This window comes from Oryx dammah, unplaced genomic scaffold, assembly GCF_014754425.2.
Source record: "Oryx dammah isolate SB20612 unplaced genomic scaffold, SCBI_Odam_1.1 HiC_scaffold_28, whole genome shotgun sequence".
NCBI classification, from domain to species: domain Eukaryota; kingdom Metazoa; phylum Chordata; class Mammalia; order Artiodactyla; family Bovidae; genus Oryx; species Oryx dammah.
Genome location: NW_024070212.1, coordinates 30,684,583 through 30,708,390, shown reverse-complemented (window position 1 = coordinate 30,708,390; position 23,808 = coordinate 30,684,583). Strand labels below are relative to the sequence as shown.

The window sequence follows — 23,808 nt, the reverse complement described above, 5'->3', positions numbered from 1 at the left end:
GTACACAAACCCCGGGCCTGGTGGAGCTCCTGAGATGTGCTTCGCTAAAGCAGGTGAGGAGGGCTGTAGTAGGGGAGTCTACAATAGAGGCAGGAGGAAGAGTAGGAAGGCTGGGAAAAAGAAGGGCAAAGGGAGGGGAAAATGCAGTTCATCTCTTTACATAGATTTGAGCTACCCTTTACATGGATTTTTCTTAAGGGTCTGCCCTTAAGAGCTCTGTCCTGCGGCCCACACTTCACTAACCCTGAAGCTCTCACTTAGATCAAGGGGCCTTTCCTCGTGTGAAGTTTCTCTTCTTTCTCTATCTGCAGAGCCGCTGCTTAACTACTCCTTTGGAACATGTCAACATAGGAAGATCTTTCCTCACATCCATCCCCCAAGCTTGTTGGGAAACAAATTTCCCCCTATTAGAGGAGCCCCCAACAGAGGGCCTGGATGTTACATAGCAGAAGATGTGAGTATTCACCTTCCCTCAGATGGGTCTCAGTTCCCAGACCATTATCTAAGGAAACCCAAGTTTTCCCGAATAAAAGCCCTGTGGGATTTGTGACCATCAGGGTCCCAGCATGAGAAAGTGCCCTGGTCCTCTGCAATCAGAGAGTAAAGGGCCACTGTTCCCCTTTGCCATCCCCACCAAATGCAGCTCCCAGTATTGTTCCTTCACTATTCACAGTCACAAAGACCAGTGACTCAGTATCTCCTCTTAGTCCAAACCTGGACAGTGGTTGTGCTGATAGGTAGTTTATGAAATTGTATAATCATACTGATAGTTGAATTAGAGCAGATTCAGCTCTGTGGGACCCAGAAAACTGGATTCACTGGAATGTATAGAAATGGCATTCTCTCTACCTATCTAGCCACATTCCTTTGTAGGAATGCAACTGTTTGTGTTACTTCTGTAATTGTATGGTCATGATTCAGAAGAATCAAAAAAGAAAGAGCAACTTTGGCAGAAAATATTCAGGAATACTTTAAGTTCAGACTGTTTTAATAACTATAATGTTCTCTATATGTGTTTTTTCTTTGTTTTCTACATAACACCTGAAGAAGTATGGCTTGGCATACAATCTCTCTAAGATCCCGACCAGTAAAAAAGGATACACTCTTGGCGCCAGAACAGCCATGAGGTTTAAGCCAGTTAGCAAGGTTAGACATGACTGAATGTGCTTAGATTTCACTGTGATCCATGTTGCTGAATGTATTTGCACTGGGGAGCATAGCTGGAGGCTACCTAAAGAATATGCCCAAAATTCAAGACAAAAAAGTCTTTTGGGCAAAAGCCACTAAAAAACCTATCTTAAAAGCATGGATGTTAACATGGCAAATGTGTGTGTGAGTGTCCTGGGAGAGTATAAAATAATTCTAAGAAGAAATAACACCAAAGCAAGGTTTTAGCCCTGAAACACTTGCTTGTAAAATACTAGAAGCTTTGTTTATACGCATTATATAATTATATGTAATATATAATATCTTATCAGTTATAAAACCAATTCCAGCTTCTGCATTCTTTTGTGTAACTAGATTTCAAGTTTTAATTATCTTCTGTTAATCTCTTGCTGGACTTTTTCTTGACACTTGAGCTCAGGAAGTGGGATACTGGCTCCAGAAGAATCTGAGTGGGATGGTGGGATGGTGGGATGGTGGGATGGTGGGATGGTGGGGGTAGTAACTGTAATAAGTTACCATGGCTTTCTACCCTCATAGATTTGTTTTTACAGCCTAAGCATTAGGTACCTTTACGTAGCTGAACCATACACTTATCTTGGTTTCCTACCTACTGTAGGCCATTTCTATAGATTAAGGTAGTTAAACCATAGATGATACATGACAGGGAGAGGATAACTTTGTTTTTTCTAATTAAAAGGCTTTACATGTTTATATCATCCTCTAACATATTGATCTTTTTCTTGGAAACAGGATATGACACCTTACCCAGGCATGTACCAGACAGTCAATGTTCAAGAGCAAACACATAAACCAAATTTTGCTCCATTTAATGCCTTGTTGCCTCGCTTTCAGACATACTCAAAGGACTCTTATTATCCTAGGTATGTGCCCCTGTTTCTGCTGCACTTCAACAAAGAGCAATAGGAAAGGAAGTACAAAAAGGGGTTTCATCCCAACCATGCCCTCTAAATAAGAAACCATCTAGCTTTAAAGATTCAACCTCTTGCCTTCTAGATCTCTAGAAATTATAGAATGGTAGAGTGTAGTGGTTCATTCAATGAATATTTATAAAAGGCCAAGCAGTTTTGTGGATTCCCAAAATTTTGCATTAAACCCATCATGCAAGATTCCTGATTTCTTGGAGCTTACATTCTAGAGTCCAGACAGATGAGAAGCAAACAAACAAGAAAATATCAATAGTAACAAAGAGAGTGACTGTATAATTGATTAGTCAGCACACGACACTTCTGAGACTTAAAATGGGGTCTTATTAATAATTATACCAAGACAGTAGCCATTAGCTGGGGCTGTCATAGACACACTAGGAAGTAAGGCGACCTCGTGTTGTGCTGAATGAAACCAAACAAGATGATGATATGATACAGAGTGGTGGACTAAAATCTATATACTTTGGCAAAGATTGTCAAGATAGATCTTTTAGGGAAATGATACTTGGTCTGAAATCATTATGACAAGAATGAGCTGGCCCTGTGAAAATCTAGGCCCGGAGTTTCCCAGGCAGAAGGAACTTCAAGTACAAAGGCTGTTATTGGGAAGGAAATTGGTGTGCAGAAAAAAAGAAAGAAGGTTAGTGTGGCTACAGTATAGTGGGCAAAGAGGAAGTGAGAATGGGGTGGGGAAGGTGGAGGTGGGGGTGGCTATGGCACATAGGCCAGTAGACCAAGGGCAGCAGTCTGTGTGCTTTAGGAAGCCGTTGAGAATGTGTGGAATGGTAGGGCATGGGGTTAAGGTCTTTTTTTTTTTTTACTGGTGAGAATTTCAAAGATCAGAGAGTGAGTGTAACTTTTTCAAGGTTGTAGTAAGGAATAGAGAGATTGAATCTTGATTCCTATGTCCACTCTACATGTTATTTCCACAGCAAAGAGTCTATACCAAAAGAATGTTATGAACAAAGGCTATAAGTAAAGAATCCCATTGTCAAGGAATTTTACATGGTTCTACTTTACTGACCCCAGATCGTTGATACTTTAAATTAACACTTTTCTTTCCTCCTCAATTTTACCTCGTGAGCAGTACTTGTGCATCACTGTGTTAATTTTATCATCCACCAGATTTTCTGGGATCTTTTGATCTCTCAGCTAAGGAGACTGAACTTCCAGAAATATTTTAAACTGGAATTGAGTTTTTACTTTGTCAAGACTAGATACCTTGAACACTGAAACTTAGTTAGAAATACTTTAACGGGCAAAGGACTCCTATGTGAATCAGTTGACTGCCCTTTCCCAAAGGGTTAGGACTCTAGGGGTGGAAGGTTATATGTGATCGCTAACTCATTACACATGATGTTCTGTATGTTTTCTAGCCCTACCACATACAACCCAGAGATAAAGCCACCCAAGAGAGTCAGATGGCCAATGAAATTTGGATCTCCAGACTGGGCTCAGGTTCCATGTCTACAGAAAAGAACCCTGAGAGCTGAGGTAATACAATTGGACTTCTCTGGAACCCTTTACCTAATACTTCCATGTGTATCAGTGATTCTTAACCGGGAGTCTGTAAATAAGCTTCAGTTAAGTCCTTGTTCCCCTGAAATTACTTGCACAATTTCGTGTATATACATATGGGAATTTTTTTTGGAGAGTTACCCAATTTCACTAGATTTTTAAAGTGCGTATGATGGAACAGAAGTCACATTTTCTTATTTAGTCCTTAAATAATCTTCTGTGGTTAGTCCAAAATAATTATTCTCTGCAACTGAGGAGGAAACTGAGGCTCAGATGGATTAAGTGGCTTGTTGAAGTTGCTCAAATAGAGCCTAGATCTGGTGACTTCTAAGCCACTGCTCTTCCCATCACATCACTTAGTGTTAGATCATCAAGGGCTGTGGATCATTCTGCCAAGAACATGGATTTTTGGAACAGACTACCTGGGTCCAAATTCCTGTTCCATATTTGCTTGCTGTATGATTTTGTCTAATAATCTTACTTTTCTAAGCATCAGTGTGCTTAGTGTTAAAATGCATTTAATAATAGACTCTATCTGATAAAGTTGTAAAGATTGAGATATTGTAGAAAAGTATTTAGTGCCATACTGAGCATAATAAATGCTCAGTCCATGTCAGCTATCATAATTCCTGAGTGCCCTTTATTCTCCAGTGGAACTTGGGATTAATTCTGCAAGTATGTATTAAATGCCAAATGGATTAACATCATTATGCTAGGGCCTATGGGTAACATTCAAGAATTAAACATATGATTTTTCTTTTCAAGAAGTTTACCAGCTATAGTTTTAAAATAATTAATTATTTGTTTATTTTTCATTGCGCTAGGTTTTTGTTGCTGCGCATGGGCAGGCTTTCTTTGGTTGTGGCAAGCAGGGGCTACTTTTCCTTGCAGTGCTCAGGCCTCTTAATGCAATGGCTTCTCTTGTTGCAGAGCACAAGCTCTAGACACACAGGCTACTGTAGTTGCAGCACATGGGCTCAGCAGTTGTGACTTGCGGGCTCTAGGGTGTGGGCTCAGTAGTTGTGGTGCACGGGCTTAGATGCTCACGTCATGTAGAATCTTTCTGGCCTAGGGATGGAACCCATGTCCCCTGCACTGGCAGGTGGATTCTTATCCACTCTACTACCAGGGAAGTCCTACCAGCTATACTTGACAATTTCCCAAGTAGAAAATAATTCCTAGTGTGACATTTCCAGAGTAAGACGACAAAGAGTAGATGTCCAGAGCAATGCTGAGAGACTCAGTGAGGCTAGGTTACTATGGGGTTGAGGTTCAGCTAGGCCACAACAGGTATAACATGCATGCCTATTTCACAGAGCCAGGAAGACCAGAGGCAGTGGGTTCTCATTTGAATATTGACCTAGATAATATTCTTTCATTGCAGCTGCCCACAGACAAAGACTTTAGAAAGCATCGGAACCGTCTGGCCTACCTAAGCCTGTACTATGACTGAAAAGCTGTGACTCCCTTCATGGGCGCCTCCTGACCACCAATCCTCCAGGACAGTGCAATGCAGAGCCCAGAGGTGCTCTTGTCTTTCTGCATTGCTCTGACCCTCCTGTCTGCCAGCATGGGGCACAGGGAGGGGCAAGGGCCTCATAAGTACTACATGACAGTGTAAAGACTAGTTTAGAAGGCTTTCTCCTTGTGCTGGTTTGTTGTGTATTCATGTAGAAGGGCTAGAGGTGTTCCTCCTGAGTGTTCAGCGGGGTGGCTTCACGACTGAAATATTATACTTGTGGGTGCTCGCCCTCTAATTCCCAGCCACAAGTTTTATGTTTTCTACCACTAGCCCTGGGCTTCCCTGGTGGCTCATCAGTGAAGAATCTGCTTGTGAGGCAGGAGTTATGCGTTCAGTCCCTGAGTTGGGAGATCCTCTCCTCTGGAGAAGGAAATGGCAACCCACTCTAATATTCTTGCCTGGGAAATCCCATGGAAAGAGGAGCCTGGCAGGCTACAGTCCGTGCGGTTGCAAGAGTCGGACACAACTTAGCAACTAAACCACCACACCACTAGCCCTGGTGATAGGAGATAGTTTATTGTTCTGTACATATCAAGGCTTTGAGTGGCTTGCTGGGCCTTGTTTTGGGCCTTTTTGGATGCAGAGGACACTTAAAGGCAGAGTAAATGTTTTAGGAGTGCTTCAAAGTGTCCGAGTTTCCCAGCATGGAGTGGGAAGGTCCTGATTTGACTGCCTTTCTCTGTGCTGTGCTGAGTCGAGTCTGACTCTTTGTGACTCTGTGGACTGTAGCCAGCCAGGCTCCTCTGTTCATGGGATTTCCCAGGCAAGAATACTGGAGTCGGTTGTTGATTTGATTGCCTTTCTCAGGTTCGCGTAAAACTCGAAGAACCAATAACCCCCTCCCCCTTTCCTATTACATCATCTATTTAGTCTGTCAGTCATCATCATACTGAATTCCAAACATGCCTCAGGCAGAGTGGCAAGCACTGGGGATGCAGCAGGAATCAGAATAGACTCATCCACTGGCTCCATGGCCCTGGACTGCAATATGAGAAGGACTTCCCAGGGAGGCTAGTAGATTGGATCTGCCCTCGTCTTCCAGTCTGAATCATACCCGAAAGCCTCACAAGTTGCTCTAGGTGTGCCAAGGTCAGAAGTTGTGAAAGCCATGTTCAAAGTACTCATCTAGACATTGCCTGGTGTGTGTTCATTTGCTCAGTTGCACTCCCACTCTTTGCGGTCTCATGGACTGTAGCCCACTGGGATCCTCTGTCCATGGAATTTTCTGGGCAAGAATACTGGAATGGGTTGCCATTTCCTTCTCCAGGTGACCTTCCCCATCCAGGGATCGAATCTGCATCTCCTATGCTGGCAGATGGATTCTTTATCACTGAGCCACCTGGAAAGGCTAGGCATTGCCTGGAATACAAGCCTTTTACTTCCAACACAAACCTTAATAACTCAAGTATGGTTTCTTCAGAATGGGCATTAAGTGTAGTCTAGCTTCTTGTATTGGGAAGGTCCTTCTATGCCTACTTAGCCTTCTTGTTTATTTATTTATCTGGCTGTGTTGGGTCCTGGTTGTGGCACAGAGGGTCTTCATTGTGTCATGCAGGATCTTTCTTTGTGGTGCATGGATGCTCTAATTGTGGCATGTTGGCCCAGTAGTTGCCGCGTGTGGGCTCCAGAGAATGTAGGATTCAGTAGTTGTGAAGCTTGGCCTCTCTAGTTGTGGCACATGGGCTCCAGAGTATGCGGGCTCAGTGGTTGCGGCACACAGGCTTAGTTACTCACAGGATAATGTGAGTTACTCACATGGATCTTAGTTCCCCTACCAGGGATTGAACCCGTGTGCCCTGCATTGCAAGGTGAATTCTTCATCACCAGACTACCAAGGTAGTCCCCTACTTAGCCTGATGGCAAGACTTCATGTGTCTGTATAACAAAGAGTGAGATGCTGCTAGTGCCTCAAAAAACTATAGCTTGCTGTACTCTTCAAGGCCATCGCATGGTGTTAGCTGGTGAACGAGGCACTGGAAGACGAAACCTACTAAATTATGCTGAGAGGCCTAATTATTTAGGGGACAAGATCTTCTGAAGAAAATAGTGAAAGTTCACTGGAAATCAACTTAAAATATTAAGATAATCCTAGATACCTCAATCTAAAAACTTTTACTCCGTTTAATCTGATGATTTAAAGATTTTTATTATCATGTTAAAAGTATTTTTATGACTTGAAATTAGTCAAGATTAACCTTTCTCACCTCTCTCACACACATCCCTTTCTTTTCTCCTTAGGATCCATATAAATGCAGCTTTTTTCAGAGGTGGTAATTTAGCATTTGTTATTTTTCTGACACAGGGTCTTGGGCCCCTTCTTTGGAGGTGTTAACAAGAGTGAGAGAATCTTTTCACACTGTTGTTTGGTTCACACTCTCAAGGCTTTTGACAGGGAAGGAATCTCCCCTTTCTAAAACAGTAGTCTGATTTGATAAAAAGTAAAATTTTAATTTCAATAAAAATAGCTTCTATTAACTTTCAGGGTCACTTGAAATGCTGAGCTGTATATACAAGTACATAAGAAAAAATACAGACGATTATAAAAAATAAAACATGCAGTGTCATATTTATTTTACATATGGATTTGGTTCAAGGTGTTTATAATTTTTTTAGGTTATAATGGAGTAAAACCTAATCATAATGCTGCTTTAGTAAGGTAGGGCTTCCAAACTGACAGATAGACTGATATAATACATAGACAACATGGAGTATTGGAAGATGGAATTTGACATGCAGCATGAGAAAATCTGAAACAAAGTAGAGTTTTCCCAACATTTTAAATTGAAGGCCAGTTACAACATGTGCAGGTTTGGTCGAACACCAGACCTTGGTTACACTGGAAGTAGAAGATCCTGCCTCCTGCACACTGGTAGAACTTGGTGTTGTCTTCAGGATCGCTATAAATGCCATCTGCTTTACCAGTGCAGAAACCTTCATCTCCTTCACTGCCCCCATCACTGCCACCTTCTCCACCACTGCCACTGTCTCCACCAATATTGGCACGGAAACCTTCACTTCTGGGTATCACTTGTTGATGATACCAAGTCTTGGTGGCTGATGGAGTGCATTCTAAAAGAACAAGAAGATCCCTTCAGAGCATCAGCATAAGCTACCTTTGAGCCTAGAAGCAACAACTCTAGACTTCCTCCTATTTTGGCTTTGTTCTCCAAGAACTTGATCCCCATGAGAGTTCCAAGCTGTGGCTGGGAAGCATGTTACAAGGGGACAGATGCCCAAGCAAGGAGGAGGGGAGACAGGGCCGCTGGAGTTCTAGCAGTGGTCCAGGCAGTCCTTGACTGCTACTGTTTCCACTCAGGGGGAAGGAACACAGCCCTGCAGGGACTGGATCGAGGGTTTCATGTGGGAGGCTAACTGACACTTGTGTTAGCAGGGGAGACTTATCTGTCCATTTTTCTGTCATAAGTAATACATCTGCATTTTTGTCATCTCGTTAACCTTAAGTGCTGTATTTTGATTTTTGTTATCTTGTTATGTTTTGTTTCTTAGGCTTTAGTTTTTGCTTGTTTCCTTTCAACATTGCCCTTTTGCTGTGTTTTTTCTTCCTCTGGCAATTCAGACATTTTATTTTTCATTTTACTCTATTGCTAGAACACGCTCCACCACCACAATTTGCTGCCTCTTACTCCCTCACTCTATAGTTTGAGCCCATCTTTTTAAAAAATTAATTGTATATATTTGTTTCTTTAGGCTATATGAGTCTTTGTTGTGTGGGGGCTTTCTCTAGTTGTGGCGAGCGGGGCTACTCTAGCTGTGCGTTCTGTCTTCTCATTGCAGCGGGCTTCTCCTGTTGGAGGGCACAGCTTGTAGAGTGTGTGGGTTTCAGTAGTTGTGGCACATGGGCTTAGTTGCCCTGCAGCATGTGGGATCTTTCCAGACCAGGGATTTAAACCCGAGTTCCCTGGATTGGCAGGCAGATTCTTAACCACTGGACGACCAGGGAAGTCCTAAACCCATCTTTTTGTAATTATCTTTTAACAGGTTTTATAGTAAAAAAAAAAAAAAAAACACACACACACACCAAACAATGATTCTGTGAATTTCCTGAAAGCAGAGACATAGGGAACCCTATATCTTCCACTTCTTTATCTCTACCACCACCTTTAGGCCTTCTCCAGAGATGCTTAGCCAAGGAACATACAAAGTCACACACTACTGAGTCAGCAATGTGAGCCTTTATCCCTGTTCTTCTTCAAGACCTACTTCCAACCCTCACCACTAGCAGCCAAAGACAATATTTGCCTTTAAGGCAGGTGGGAAGTGGCTAAGCCAGCCTGACTATTTCTAAGTTAGGATATGGTGCACAGAACTGAGAGATGCAGTTTACTTTAGAGAAAATGTTAGCACATACATCAGACTCACTTTGAAGGTATTTGATTCTTCCTCCCAGACAAAGTTTTCCTGAGAAGAAAAGCCCATCTCTGAAGTATAAGGTATATTCAAAACCTTACCCACATAGCTACTGAACTTAGACTGGCCTCTTTGATTGAAGAATGCATTTCTAAAAAGCGTCTTCCTATAAACCTGTCCCTTTTTCACGTGTGAGGGTCTAGGTACTCTGTGGCTGCCTCACGCACTCTTGTCCTTCTGCAGTTGCCATTCTTGCAGCTTGACCTGCATCATCTTTAGAACAATGTGGTGAACTCAGTAGTGACCCACCTGAGGACAGGCCCAGGAGTGACTGCAGCTTGCATATGAGTGGATATTTGCCCTCATTGCAGAAGGAGCCTAAGAAGTCATCCAGGTCAATGGCCCAAACCATGGCCCCACCAAAATTGTTCTCCTTAAGAAAGTCAATCTGTGGATGAAGAGAGCACTTGGCAACTGAAATCAAATGGCATTTACACAACAAACTGGAGTACAGGGCGACAAGGTGATATTAGGGAGACAAATGCAAGTGGGTTGAAACCCTGTCGATATTTCTTTTATGAAAGAATGTGATATGCACTTTGTGAATTCAAGGTTTGATGGGCTATCTCAGCTCCATTCTTGTTTTCTTTCTCCAGTTAATAAATTCTTCCTGCTGCTGCTGCTAAGTCACTTCAGTCATGTCTGACTCTGTACGACCCCATAGATGGCAGCCCACCAGGCTCCCTGGTCCCTGGGATTCTCCAGGCAAGAACACTGGAGTGGGTTGCCATTTCCTTCTCCAATGCATGAAAGTGAAAAGGGAAAGTGAAGTTGCTCAGTCGTGTCTGACTCTTAGCGACCCCATGGACTGCAGCCCACCAGGCTCCGCCGTCCATGGGATTTTCCAGGCAAGAGTACTGGAGTGGGGTGTCATTGTCTTCTCCGTATAAATTATTAGGTATATATATACACATATAGTATATTAATAGTATTAATTAATATAATTGTATATTATAGTATATTAATAGTATATTAATTTAGCTAATATATACATTATATCATATATATTGTATATATATATATAGCTAATTTAATATACTGTTAAACTGATGCTAGTATTCTAGGCTAAGCTACATTTCATTTTAGTTTTCATTACTTGCTTAATCTTTACAGGAACTACTAGGTCGATCTTCTTCTTTCACAGGTTTGTGGGAACTCATCCTGTCTTTTGGGGCTTGAGGACCAGGTATATCTGACACCAAAGTCTAGATTCTTAACCATTGCCCCATATAGCTCTTTTTCTCCTCCATTTTGACCACCTTCTCCTAACCAGGATTCAATAAAGAGGCATTGACAGAGCAGTGTTACGGAAAGAGCCCAGACTCTGAGCCAGACAACATGTTCAATTACTGCTTTGCATTTTCCAGCTATGAAACCTTGGATTAGTCGCAGCATCTACAAACCTCAGTGTACACATTTGTAAACTGGAGAGGCTATTTGTTACTTCATTGGATTGTGTAGAATCAAGTTAGGTAATGGTTGTAAAGCATTTAGGTAAAAATGCAAAGGATATTTTCATTATTGTCCATGAAAATGTTGGTCTTCAGCCTGGCTTATATAATCATTTCATGGAAGTTAGTATAGATTAATTCGGAACAAAAATTGGGAAAATAAATTTTAACCACATTAGAATATTATACTACATGTTAGTGTATAGTAGTATATCCTATATACTGGATCATTAAATCTGTATTTAATCATATCATTTGCTCTGTCTTGAGGGAAAGGTAAATCACAATGAGGTTGATTTATTCCACTTTGTACATATTTATAACTTTGAAGCCACAGATCTTAGTAAAATGGGCTCATGATGAACTTAGGATTTGAAGCTAGAATTGCATTTTTTTTGCACGGCTCATACCTTACATTTGTAGCTCTTAATATTGTCATAGCCAACCCACTCAGTGTCTTTATAAGCATATGGAACTTTTTGGTCTTCAATCCAGGCATTTGTGGCTTCACTTAGGAATGTGCAGATCTATGAAGCGAAGGAAGAAGGCAGCGTTGAGCAGGTCACAGATTATGTCATGTATTGCACGAGGAAGGATGGGAAAATAGTAAGAAATGGAAGAGGGATGGGAAAAGTGGCATTGTGAAATACCTACATTAATTTCATATATTTCTTTAGAAAGTGACTTTGTATCATAAAACAAAGATACAATTTCTATGAAACCAGGTTCAAAGAAGTGAAATTCTAATTCTATAACCACAGTTTAGTTGAGAAATGGTAAGCATGACCATGAGTGCTAAGGTCATTCTTCTGAAAACACTTGAGTCTCTGGCAAAAACTGCTAACTATTCTCTCAGTCTGAATTTTTAACACAAGATTTGAGTAGTTGTTGTTTAGTCACTTAGTCATGTCTGACTCTTTGCAACCCCATGGCTTGCAGCACGCGAGCCTCCTCTGTCCTCCACTATCTCCTGGAGTCTGCTCAAATTCATATCCATTTAGTCAGTGAGGCTGTCTAACCATCACATCCTCTCCAGCCCTCTTCTCATTTTGTCTTCAATCTTACCCATCATCAGGGTCTTTTCCAATAAGTCGGCTCTTCACATCAGGTGGCCCAAGTATTAGAGCTTCAGATTTGAATAAATGCAATCAAATCAGATTTGAAAGAAGATCCAATTATTTGCCATCCCTGAGCTAAATTATTGAAATCCTTCTCCATCTATTTACATGGATGTAATAGAATTCAGTATAGTTTTGAACTATAAAAAGATGGTCCCATATACTTCTAAACCCAAAAGGAAATTCACATTGATTTTTTTTTTAAGTAAAAAGTGTTCTTCAGCCATCAACCTGCCTTTCCACAGGGTATATGCTCAGAGCTATGAGCTGCCAGGGTATAGGATCTCAAGAACATAAGGATAGCAAGATGACTTAGAGAGTGGAAGAATTTTCCCCAGGGCATTTTAGCCTGAATTAGCCATGGTGCTTACCTCATAGTAAGCCCAGAAGCCAGCCTCAAGTGTGTAAGGACCAGATGACCCTGCTCCAGAGACTGGGGCACAGACTGAGGTGTCAGAAGTGCTGAGCCAGAAGGTCCTCCCATAGGTGGGGAACCCCATGATGAGCTTCTCTGAAGGGACCCCATTGTCTCTCCAGTACTTCATGGCATATTCCTGCAGAAGCAACACAGACGTTATTCCTCACCAGTGTTTGTCCCACATGATGAAAAAAGTCTAATTGTCCCACAAAGAGAAAGCCTTCCAACAACCAACACTCCTAATCTCGTCCCTGTCTTTCTTCTGCATATGAGTGGGGGGTTTTCTTTCTTACACAGTTGAAATAACGCATGTTGCCTTGATCCTTGGATCCTACGTGCAAAGGACTGTTATGTCCTGTACATGGGTCCCAGCCACCATGGAAGTCATAGGTCATCACACTTATGAAATCAAGAAGCCTAGAACAAGAGAATTTGAGCCATCATGATACAGGAGCATTTTTTAATAGACAATTTAAGAGCAAGAAATGATAGCAGTGGAAATTCATGATGTCAAGTAGATATCCATATGATCCCATTAATGTGGCTTCCTAGGTGTCTCCTGGTTATCTTCTGTGACTCCCATGAGGCTAGACAGAAAGTCTCCTTTACTTCCTTGAAAGATTAAGGGCAAACCCAGAGCAGAAGATAAGGAAATATAGTTGTTAAAGTATGTGTCTCAGAAACACATGTCTCTAGGATTATGGGAACTGCAGGTGGAAAGCTCTCCTATTGTTTTGTCAGTAATAGCTTTCTCGATTTTACAGCTTTTCAAAAGAAACTGTCAGTGAAAACTGCTGTTACATATAAAGATTTTCCAAGATCTTAAATCTTATTTTTCTTTCCCCTAAAGCCTACTATAGTGACAATATAAAGGGGTCACCACCTTATCCCAGAACCACTAAATATTCAAACATTTTTGGCAATTGATGGTACCAACCTTCTCAACATTATGTTTACATAACTACTGGGAATGTTTTCTACTAAAATGTTTAAGGAATCTCTGCTCTGAGATATGGAGGCCCTGGGAGGCTCATCACACTCACTTTCCAGTCTCTGCAATTTCATATCCTGTATCAATGGTCTCTTTGCCAGCAGACACAGCTGCTGTGATCAGCAGTCTGGGTTTTCCTGTTTCTTCAGCCTCTTCTTCAAAAGCCTGTATCATTTCCTGGAGAGAGAAAAGAGGGTGGATTTTAGTGGTTGTCTTCATTATCTATTCCCTACAGTGAATACCTCTTGAGATGGTTTCCAGCCCGTAACAATTCCCTATTTCTGAAAATAGCTCCTGAAACTTAGGGATAGAGTCTGGTAAGGTATAACTTGGAATAAATTGATGCAAACATGGAGACCTTGAATCTAAGTCTCATTTAATGACAATTCTACAGGAAAAGCTCAGGAATTCCTGGCAGAGAGTCTAGGAGCTGTCCTCTCTATTGTGACTTCACCATCCATCTTAAAGCTCTATTCTCAGCATTTCTGTATAGCAAGGCTAATGTCTTTCCTGCCTCTAGGCCTTTGCAAATGCTGTTACCACATCCTTAGAAAATTCTTCCCATCCTTTTTATTCCTGGTTCTTTTTACTTCAAATTGCTGCTCAAATGTCACTTCCCTGGGAAGATTCCCCTGAGCATCTAATTTGCTGCTATCATTGCTCTTACCACGATTGACATTTATTTATTTATTTAGCTCCATATTCTCCACTATGCTGTAATCCCAAGAGCAGGAATCAGGTTTACCTTGCTCACTGCTCTGTATCCAGTGTGTTTCGATCACAGAAAGCACACAACACTTGTTGAATGAATGACATAGTGAAATTCCTTCTTCCTGATTCAAAACTTTATTTGAAAAGAAGATTCAAGATGGAAGTATAGGAAGACTCTGAACAGACTCCTTTCATGGACACAGCAAATCTACAACTATATAAAAAAAAAATTCCCCTGAAAAGGACCTGAAAACCAGATGAATAGTATTCTCAACAAAGGGTAAAAAGACAGCATTGAGATGGGTAGAAGAAACAGATACACGGTCATTCCAAGGAAAATCTACACTCCAGCCACAGTGATCCACAGTTGAAAGTGTAACAAAGGTACAGTTACCTGAAATTAACATGACATTGTAAATCAACTATACTCCAATAAATCTTTTTTTTTTTTAGTTTTTATTTTATTTTATTTTTTTTAATTTTATTTTTTTACTTTACAATACTGTATTGGTTTTGCCATACATTGACATGAATCCACCACAGGTGTACATGAGTTCCCAACCCTGAACCCCCCTCCCACCACCCTCCCCATATCATCTCTCTGGGTCATCCCAGTGCACCAGCCCCAAGCATCCTGTATCCTGTATCGAACCTAGACTAGCGATTCGTTTCTTACGTGATAGTGTACGTGTTTCAATGCCATTCTCCCAAATCTTTTTTAAAAAGCAAAGATACTTATTTTCCCTTAAGGAATGAAAGTTTCAAGTTCCACATCATGCAAACCATCCCAAAGCTGCTTCTCAGGAGATAAAAGCATCTCCCTTCCCCCTCCCCCCTAAAAAAGAAAAAAACAAAACAAAACCAAGTTTGAAAACCAGTATGAAATACTCTCAGGAAAACTATAGAACTACAGAGGAAAGAAAGCTAATTTTTAAAGGGCCCAGTTTCACTAGATCAAAAACCTATATAAAATAACCAGATTGAAAAGTATATGGAAGATAGATGAAAGAGCCCCACTCACTAATCCTGAAGCAGCTGCTAGAGAGTAAGGAACAGTGGGATGATCCCTAGGAACTGAGACCCTAGTAGGAGCCATTTTTGCCATCTCAGGCCACCTTACTAATAATGGCACTGGTGGCATCATATTGGAAATCTCCATCTAACCTTTGGGTGCACATGGCCAAGAGTCCTGCCTACCCCTGTGCCTCAGCAGTGCCTCACAGTTAGCCAGGAAATAACCTTGCTGGGCACTGGTGGGTAGGGGCCCCCTGCAGTTCTGAGGTGCAGCCCTTCTCCCAGCACTTGGCATCCACTGAAAACAGACCTTACAGCCATTAGAGGGGCAGCCCTGCACACAAGCCCCCAGAAGCCACCATGGATGAGTCTCACAGCCATTTTGGGGCCAGCTCACCCACTAGTTGCAGCCACCATGGCATTTCAAGACCTAGTGCTGACCACCAGCATCCAGCAGCCACTGTGGTGAGACCCCAGAGTAATTCTGCAGGGCCAGCCCTGCATACCGGTGCTGTCATTGTAGCTGTGATCCCGCCAAAACAGGAGAACATACACAGCCCACAGAGGGCACATGGCTTGTGCACATTGCTCTGGTGGCCAGGTAAGATAGTGCGCCTGAACCCCACAGGATATCTCCCACATAAAGCCACTCATCAAGACTGGGAGATGTAGCTGCTTTATCTAATGCATCAAAACAAACACAGAGAATTAGAGAAAAAATGAGGAGACATGTTCTAGTCAAGAGAAGAAGACAAAATCTCAGAAAAAGAATGAAATGAAATGGAGATAACCAATCTACCTGAGAAAGAGTTCAACAAAATGATCATAAAGATACTGGGAGGAAAAGGGAAGAACACAATGACACCATCAACAAATAGCTAGAAAACATTTTTTAAAAACACAAAAACTAAACAGAAGTTATAACTGAACTGCAAAATACCCTATATGTGTTCAACAACAGATTGGAAGAGGTAGAAAAATCAGTGAGCCAAAAGACAAAGTAATGGAACTCACTGACACAAAGCAGCAGGTTGAACAAAGAATTTTAAAAAGTGAAGATACTTTAAGGAACCTTTGGTTACAATATCAAGTAGAACAGCATTCCCATTATACAGTCCCAGAAGTAGAAGAGAAAGGGACATAAAATTATTTGAAGAAATAGCAACTGAAGACTTCCCTACTCTGGGGAAGGAAATAGACATCCAAGTCCAAGATGCTTAGAGTTCAAAATAAAATGAACCCAAAGAGACATGCTCCAAGACACTTTGTAATACAAATGGTAAAATTTAATGAAAAAAGAAAGAATCTGCTGCTTTAAGGAAAGCAGAAAAGGAAAAATAATTGTTACTTAAAAGTGAAATCCCATAGGGTTATCATTAGATTTTTCTGCAGAAACCTTACAGGCCAGTAGGAAGAGGCATAACGTATTCTTACATATTCTTAGGCTGCAAAGAAAGAAAGGGGATGAGCACTAAGTCCTGGGAGGAGGGTATTAGTTTCTCTTCCTATATATGAGATGACAGGGCTTCCCAGGTGGCGCTAGTGTTAAAAAAATAAAAATAAAAACCGCCTGCCAATGGAGAAGACACAACAGATACGAGTTCAATCCCTGGGTCAGGAAGATCCCCTGGAGAAGGAAACAGCAACCCACTCCAGTATTCTTGCCTGGAGAATCCCATGGACAGAGGAGCCTGGCAAGCAGCAGTCCATAGGGTCGCAGAGTCAGACGCAACTGAAGTGACTTAGCATACACACACACACACACACACACACACATATATATACATATATGTTTGTCCTAAAAGTTCATTTGGATCTTTCCATAAGATGTTATAAGAATTCTACTCAGCCTTAAAAATGAATGAAATCCTGCCATTTGCAACCACATGGATAGAGGTAAGGATATTTTGCTAAGTGAAATGAGTGAGAGGGAGAAAAACAAATACCATATTATATTAATCACATGTGGAATCTGAGGAGAAAAAAAAAAACCCCAGCAAACAAATAAAATAAAACAAAAGCAAATTCATAGATATAGAGAATGAATTGGTGGTTACCAGAGAAGAAAAGGGCTGGGGGTGGACAAAACAGATGAAAGACATCAGCTTCATGGCGATGGCTAATTACTGGATTTGTGGTTGTGATCACTCTGCAATGTACACAGATGTTGAACTATAATGCTCTGTTACCAGAAACATATAATAAAAAAAGAATTTCTTCATTGGATTCCTTCAGCTACCTATATTCTCCCAGTAAATTCTCTTTTGATTCTATTTTGATTTACCCGGAGAGTCTGTTTCTATTGCCTGCAACTCCCAAACACCTTCGTAAGTGTACTTCTGAGGACAGCAGCCTTTGCTATCCCTGGGGAACTCAACTCTCACAGACAGTCCATGAAGGCACTAGCCTGTCTACGAAAAGACAGAGAACAAGTGCTTCATTCCCACCTTAATCAGGACGGTAAATCGCTGTTTGTCCTCAGGTGGGCTTCCCCTGGACCCTGGATATTCGAAATCCAAGTCAATGCCGTCAAATTCATGTTGACGAAGGAAGTCAATGACAGAACAGATGAAGATTTTTCGGTTGGCAGCTGAGGAGACCATGGTGGTGAACCTAGGCAGAGAGTTTGTCTGTATTAACATCACCGATCCCTAAATCATCCTTACACCCTTGAATATCAATTTTATTATGCATTTTATAATAACTTCTATTGGATTTTTACAGCTAAGGTGAATTCAAATTGTTAATGGTAATTAGTAGAAAATTTTATAATTAAATTTTTATTTTATTCAGTATACCCAATGAATAATATTTTTCTGTTTATAGGATCAGTGGTATATGTGCATTTTACTTATTAGTGAGATCTTTCAGGGGTAGTGGTTTAGCCACCACATTTCTTTGATCCTAAGATGTTTATTTTTCTATTTACTGTTTCCAAAATTAAGATGTGATGAATACATTTAATGAAGCACTTCTGACCCCCAATGTATGAATATATTGTGAGTCTTGTATTTGAAGGTGACTTAATATCTAGAAAAATTAGTGCCTCTGCCATAGTCAGCAATCTTATATCTATTAACACATATTCAAAACCTCTTGGTTAGTTCCTGATTATAAAAAGCCTGTGGTAAGCTTTTTGTAAACTGGATCACACCCTCCTTAATTCATCTCCTTTTTGCTTTTCTTTTTGTTTTTAGTTCTGGTATTCAATGGCTATACTTTTTTAAAATCAAAATAAATTGACTAGCACAAACTGGGTAATCTAAAAAGTGAAGGGTAGAGATATTGTCTGGAGTTTGGGGGAATTGACCTGCAAAGATTTTCTTAATTAAGTGATTTGTGAGCAAGATAAGAAAAAGTTCTACTGGCAGAGTGGACTTGAGGTAAAAGAAATATTGGTCAAATGCTATATGTGAGAATTAACTTGTTACCTCATACGTAACTGCCAGAAGTTTCACTTGGCTATTAGAGTGAGAATAAAAACACTCATTACATTTTGCTCCAACATTTTAAGCATGACTGGCTACCTTGGAAAAACTGTGGAGGGAAGAAGAGAGGGGCAAGTTACTTTTCATGTCAAATAACTGTGCTGTCTAATTTTAAAATAATTATGGGAAGACATTGGGCTTCCCAGGTGGCGCTAGTTGTAAAGAACCCGCCTACCAGTGCAGGAGACGTGAGGTATACGGGGTTGATCCTGGGTCAGGAAGATCCCCTGGAAAAGGGTATGGCAACCCACTCCAGTGTTCTTGCCTGGAGAATCCCATGGACAGAAGAGCCTGGCAGGCTGCAGTTCATAAGGTCACAAAGAGTGGGACATGACTGAAGTGACTTAGCACTCACAGCACATGGGAAGACATCAACTTCATAATTTAAAAAGTTGTTTACCACTAACTTGGACAACTTTCAACATACAAGTCAAGTCTAACCTCATCATCTCTTTTTTCTAACTCAGAGTCAAAAAGCCTGTGAGGTTACCAATCCTTTCCTGCTACTTCCCCAGAGAAGAACCTATGACTCAGCCCAGGGCTCATGGTCTTATGGCACCCCAGGTGCTTCTCTGTCACCAAGCCAGTCTGTCTCACTCACCATTCTCTACTGTCTTTTGAGTGTTTTCCCATCATTTCCCCCATTCTACTGCTATTTCTCCAGGTCCGCTGCAGTCAGCCCTTCCCATCCACGGACAGTTTCTTCTTAAGAGCTGGCCTCTTTCCCCCTGGAATGTTCATTTTCACCTCCCCACTGGTATCTTATTTTCCCACTCCAGCTTGAGGGTTTCTTTCTTTTGCCTCCACTCTCATTTTCTGGCCATGGAAAGACTTACTTCTGAGTGCCAAAGTTCCAGCCACCAACTGCCAGTAAAGTGACCAGATCTTTGTTGCTGCAGAAAGAAACCAAGAGGCACATTTAAGTGAAAGCTCTGTGAGCTTTAGGATACATATATTGCAGAAAACAACTCTTCTATCCCCATTCTTGAGTCTCTGAGAAATGGGCAACCGCCAAGTACAAGCTCTAAAGTTCCCATGGCAAGTGTTCCTCCCATCTGCCCACGTAAGTCTTTACATTGTAGGTGATCACATATGCGTCAGAAATCTGCAAAGGACTGCCTTTCAGAATCTTATGATATTTGGGAATGAACTGGGGACAGAACTTGGGCTCTCCACTCTCCCTCACTGATTCCCATTCACTTTGGATTCAATTCCTACTGACTGTTCTTTCAGGGCTTGGAACTCAGGATACAGGACATCAATGTCTTTCCATTCATAGGGAGCAATCTTGTTATCATTCATGGTGGCAAAAGCGTATATCAGATGTGTGCACAGACATGGGTCCACATCCTTGGGGAAGAACTTGGCTGGTTCTGGTCGATACTGAGACCAGTTGGTAAAGTAGCACACTAGCTTATAGGCTGAACCTGCAAGAGAAAGCGGCGGTCATTGTGGTGCCGGGCTCCACTGTCTGTGTCGCTTGCTGATGAGCTCCTCAAGGGGAAGGGGTCCCTAAGAGGTCACATGGCCGACACCTGGTAGATACTGCAGTACCCTTTTCTCTCGCTTATGGAAGACCTGGCTAAGCAGTCATGACACTTTTGTCAACAGAATCCCAGCAAGGTCTAAGCTTATTTCTTGACCCAGAAAGTTTGAAATCATTTCAAGTCTGCACATAAAATAAAATAAATTTGCCATCATAGCAGCAAGTGGTAAGGTTAATGATGCTTCTTGCATAATTCATAATTTCAAAGATTACTCAAGTTCATTACCAATAAAACAAATATCTTTTGTAGATGGCATATGATGTGACTGGTATTTTATTGAGAGGCTTTATCCAAATTGGTTTGCTTAAATTTTAATTCCAATACAGCCTAATGGGGGAAACATTCTCATTTTCAGGTAAGACTCAGGACTACTCAAGGCTGAAAGTTTAAGATGAATTCCAATTCATGAATCCATTTATTCCACAAATACTGATTGTGCCTACACTACTTCCAGGCAGTCTTGCTCCAAAGCTCATGCTCTTCCCAGTCTCCTGAGTCCCCACATCTGGATTTTAGTCAAGTTCACATCCACAGCCAATGCCTAGTTATTAGAAATAATGTGAAGATATTTGAGAAGGAAAAAGACAAAACAAAGAAGAGTATAAACTACAAAGGTAATAAATACTTATCAGTCTTGGCATCAGAATATAGGGTTAAGTCCTGATTCTGAATAATCAAGGACAAATCACTTCTGCCCTTTCTGCTTTAGTTTTCCCATCTATAAAGTGGATTATTCTGGATTAGGTGAGCTATAGGCCCCCTCCCATTGCTGGCTTTCTGAGATCAACCAAAACAGGCTGGGAGCTAGCCCAAGTCCCAACATCATGAAACAGGTCCTAGCCCTGACATCATGAAAGGAGGAGGAAATTCAGAGTCAGAAGAAAGGAAGGAAAGAAGAATAACTATCAGGAAAATTGGAGTGTGGCTAGGAGGTTGTGTTACTCCTTACCTAGTTGTACCTGTAGCAGAACAGCCAAGCCTGAAACAAACAAACAAAACTCAGAAACAAGGCATCCTTTGATGGGCTTCCCAGTTAGGACCCGGTGCTACCCAGGAGACTTTCAGAATGTCTAAAAGTCATTCTGAGTTTTTGGATTTATCAGTGGTATTTTCCAGGACCCCATTTCACATTCTCAGGCCTGGATCCCAAGTTCCTCTACACAGAGGCCAAGGCATGGGGGAATAACTCATGTAGAAGCTTCACTAAAACAGAAGCCCACCCTTCTCTGCATTCCCAGGGACACCCCATGATATGTGGGAAGGAAGAAGAACAGAAAGAGTGGGAGACTCACAGGCCCAGAGCAGCATCCTCCCCATCGCGCCTACACACTGGCCATCTGGGCAGCCTCTGGGCTCAGTCTTATATAAGACTTTTATCACTGCAGGAAAAGCACAGCTGCCACCTCCTGGCACAGGTGCCCAAGGTTGTCACGTTCATACCTCCACCCATCTCAGCTTCATAGGGATGTAAGGGGGAGAGAGTCCCAGGAATATTCCCTCACCAGCCCAGGCCTGGCTATTCTGACAGAACCCCTTACAATTGGAGGACTTAGCTCAGCACTGAGGCCAAGTCTATGAAAACCCCGGGAAGGAATGAAGGGCACGGTTCTGCAGTCAGGGTCCCAAGCCAGAAAAAACCATGGGGGTTAGTTGTGATATTGAGCAGCTTTCATTTAAGGAATGTAATTCTCCTCCTACGGGACCAGCCCTTATCTTAAGGCCAATGGCCAGGATCCTGGAATGAACCTGAAGGGAAGGGGCAGGATCAGCCTCATCTTCTCCCCCTTGTCTCCTGGGGATTTTACGGCCACAGTTCTGGGGGGAGGGATGGAGGCAGACAGAGGATGCTGCAGGTGCCAGCTTTCCTCCCAGATGGGGAGGGGGAGAGGCCATCAGCTGTCAGATAAACATGAATCTTGTATCTCTGCCCCCTTGTCCTCATTTGGGGCGGGGTGGTGGCATCAGTGTGTAAGGAACATTTTTGATCTGATTGTTTTACAAATTGAGTTAGAGATCTCATCTGGACAAGCTGAAGCTATTAAAAGTTTGTAAATCTCAACTCTAGAACAACTAAAAAGCCGTGGATACAACTGGGCTCTAAACAATGTACTGAATCGACCCATTTAAATGATTGACTTTCTAATGATAATATCAACAGCATAGTAGGACAGTAAGGGATAAAAAATGGAATAATCCTGAAAAGAGTAGAACAAATGTAGCTAGCACAACTTTATCTCAGTTCCTACTGATTTTCATCTCTGAAAAAAACCAAAAACACAAGCATGTAAATAAAAATAATGCCAATTAAAAAGAGGTGGTGCAGGAAGATGAATAGAGAAAAGAGAACCCAACAAGAGATGGGAGAGTAAGACAAGCACTGGAAGAAAACTAGTCTTTCTTTTAGGACCATGCTTCTAGCATCAATGAAGATAGAAATGCTACCATAGTCAATTGAGATAAGAGAATTAGAAGCAGACATATGTGTGCATGTCAGGATTCCCTTGGAAATTTGAAATGATGAGAGAAGAATAGAAAAGCATAGAGCTCTGTGTAAAAACTACTTCATGCCTATCAGATCCAGAGAGAAAAGAAATCAGGTAAGAATAAGGCTCCATCTCCAATTATAGAGGGACATCTCTGATAGCTCAGTTGAAAAAGAATCCACCTGCAATGCAGGGGACCCCAGTTTGATTCCTGGGTTGGGAAGATCCACTGGAGAAGGAATACGCTACCCACTCCAATATTCTTGGGCTCCCCTTGTGGCTCAACTGGTAAAGAATTCACTTGCAGTGTGGGAGACCTGGGTTTGATCCCTGGTTTGGGAAGATCCCCTGGAGAAGGGAACAGCTACCCACTCCAGTATTCTGGCCTAGAGAATTCCATGAGCTGTATAGTCCATGGGGTCACAAAGAGTCCGACATGACTGAGTGACCTTCACTTCATGCTTCCCTAGTAGCTAAGATGGTAAAGCATCCACCTATAATGTAGGAGACCCAAGTTTGATCCCTGGGTAGGGAAGATTCCCTGGAGAAGGAAATGGCAACCCACTCCATTATTCTTGCCTGGATAATTCCATGGACAAGGGAGCCTGGTGGGCTACAGTCCATGGGGTTGCAAAGAGTTGGACACAACTGAGCAACTAACACACACACACCAATTACAGACTCACCTGTGAGGGGAATAAGCTTTGCCATGGTTTCTGTCAGTACTGGTCTTGCAGAGCCTGGATTTGCCTTTTATACCATCTGACTACCAGGTCGTCATAAAAGATATCTTCCAAGCGGAGAGCATCTAACCCAAATGTGTATATAGCTAATCAGTAAGTCAACAGATCTCCTCCCTTAAAAACACCACTCGTGGACCTCCAACCTGCACTCCTCCACCACCTCCTCTGCTCAATAAGGACAAAACATCTCCTAACGAGGTGGCAGAGACCATCACCATGAAAAGTACCAGCTTAATAGGGTTTTGTTTTTGTTTTTGTTTTT

General features: G+C 41.8%; 2 protein-coding genes across 3 annotated transcripts; one reads left to right on the top strand and one right to left on the bottom strand.

Annotated features, from left to right (window-relative positions):
• PIFO (primary cilia formation) lies at nucleotides 1-5,271 on the top strand. 2 transcript variants are annotated; one of them, XM_040232057.1, is made up of 6 exons: nucleotides 1-53; nucleotides 312-454; nucleotides 1,048-1,146; nucleotides 1,918-2,048; nucleotides 3,491-3,608; nucleotides 5,017-5,271. In XM_040232057.1, exons 1-6 carry the CDS (start codon nucleotides 35-37, stop codon nucleotides 5,083-5,085), a joined length of 579 nt encoding a protein of 192 aa, XP_040087991.1. In that variant the 5' UTR covers nucleotides 1-34; the 3' UTR covers nucleotides 5,086-5,271. The 2 variants fall into 2 exon arrangements, with proteins under 2 accessions (XP_040087991.1, XP_040087992.1); XM_040232058.1 differs by having other exon boundaries at nucleotides 10-53; nucleotides 1,051-1,146.
• A 2,659-nt stretch (nucleotides 5,272-7,930) lies between these two features.
• Nucleotides 7,931-23,514, bottom strand: LOC120856517 (acidic mammalian chitinase-like). Its single transcript, XM_040231908.1, has 11 exons — nucleotides 23,490-23,514; nucleotides 21,270-21,299; nucleotides 19,996-20,200; nucleotides 19,610-19,666; nucleotides 17,733-17,898; nucleotides 13,613-13,737; nucleotides 12,863-12,986; nucleotides 12,523-12,705; nucleotides 11,444-11,560; nucleotides 9,787-9,970; nucleotides 7,931-8,223 (listed from the first exon to the last, which is right to left on the bottom strand). Exons 1-11 carry the CDS (start codon nucleotides 23,512-23,514, stop codon nucleotides 7,931-7,933), a joined length of 1,509 nt encoding a protein of 502 aa, XP_040087842.1.
• Between the last annotated feature and the right edge of the window lie 294 nt (nucleotides 23,515-23,808).

Coding starts and splice junctions, on each gene's coding strand:
- PIFO (XM_040232057.1), top strand. Junction 1,147..1,917: donor GGTTTAAGCCAGTTAGCAAG/GTTAGACATGAC, acceptor TCTTGGAAACAG/GATATGACACCTTACCCAGG. Junction 3,609..5,016: donor AAAGAACCCTGAGAGCTGAG/GTAATACAATTG, acceptor CTTTCATTGCAG/CTGCCCACAGACAAAGACTT.
- LOC120856517 (XM_040231908.1), bottom strand. CDS start 23,514: ATGGCAAAGCTTATTCCCCTCACAG. Junction 11,561..12,522: donor GCTTCTGGGCTTACTATGAG/GTAAGCACCATG, acceptor TTCGCTTCATAG/ATCTGCACATTCCTAAGTGA. Junction 8,224..9,786: donor TTGTTCTAAAGATGATGCAG/GTCAAGCTGCAA, acceptor TTGTTCTTTTAG/AATGCACTCCATCAGCCACC.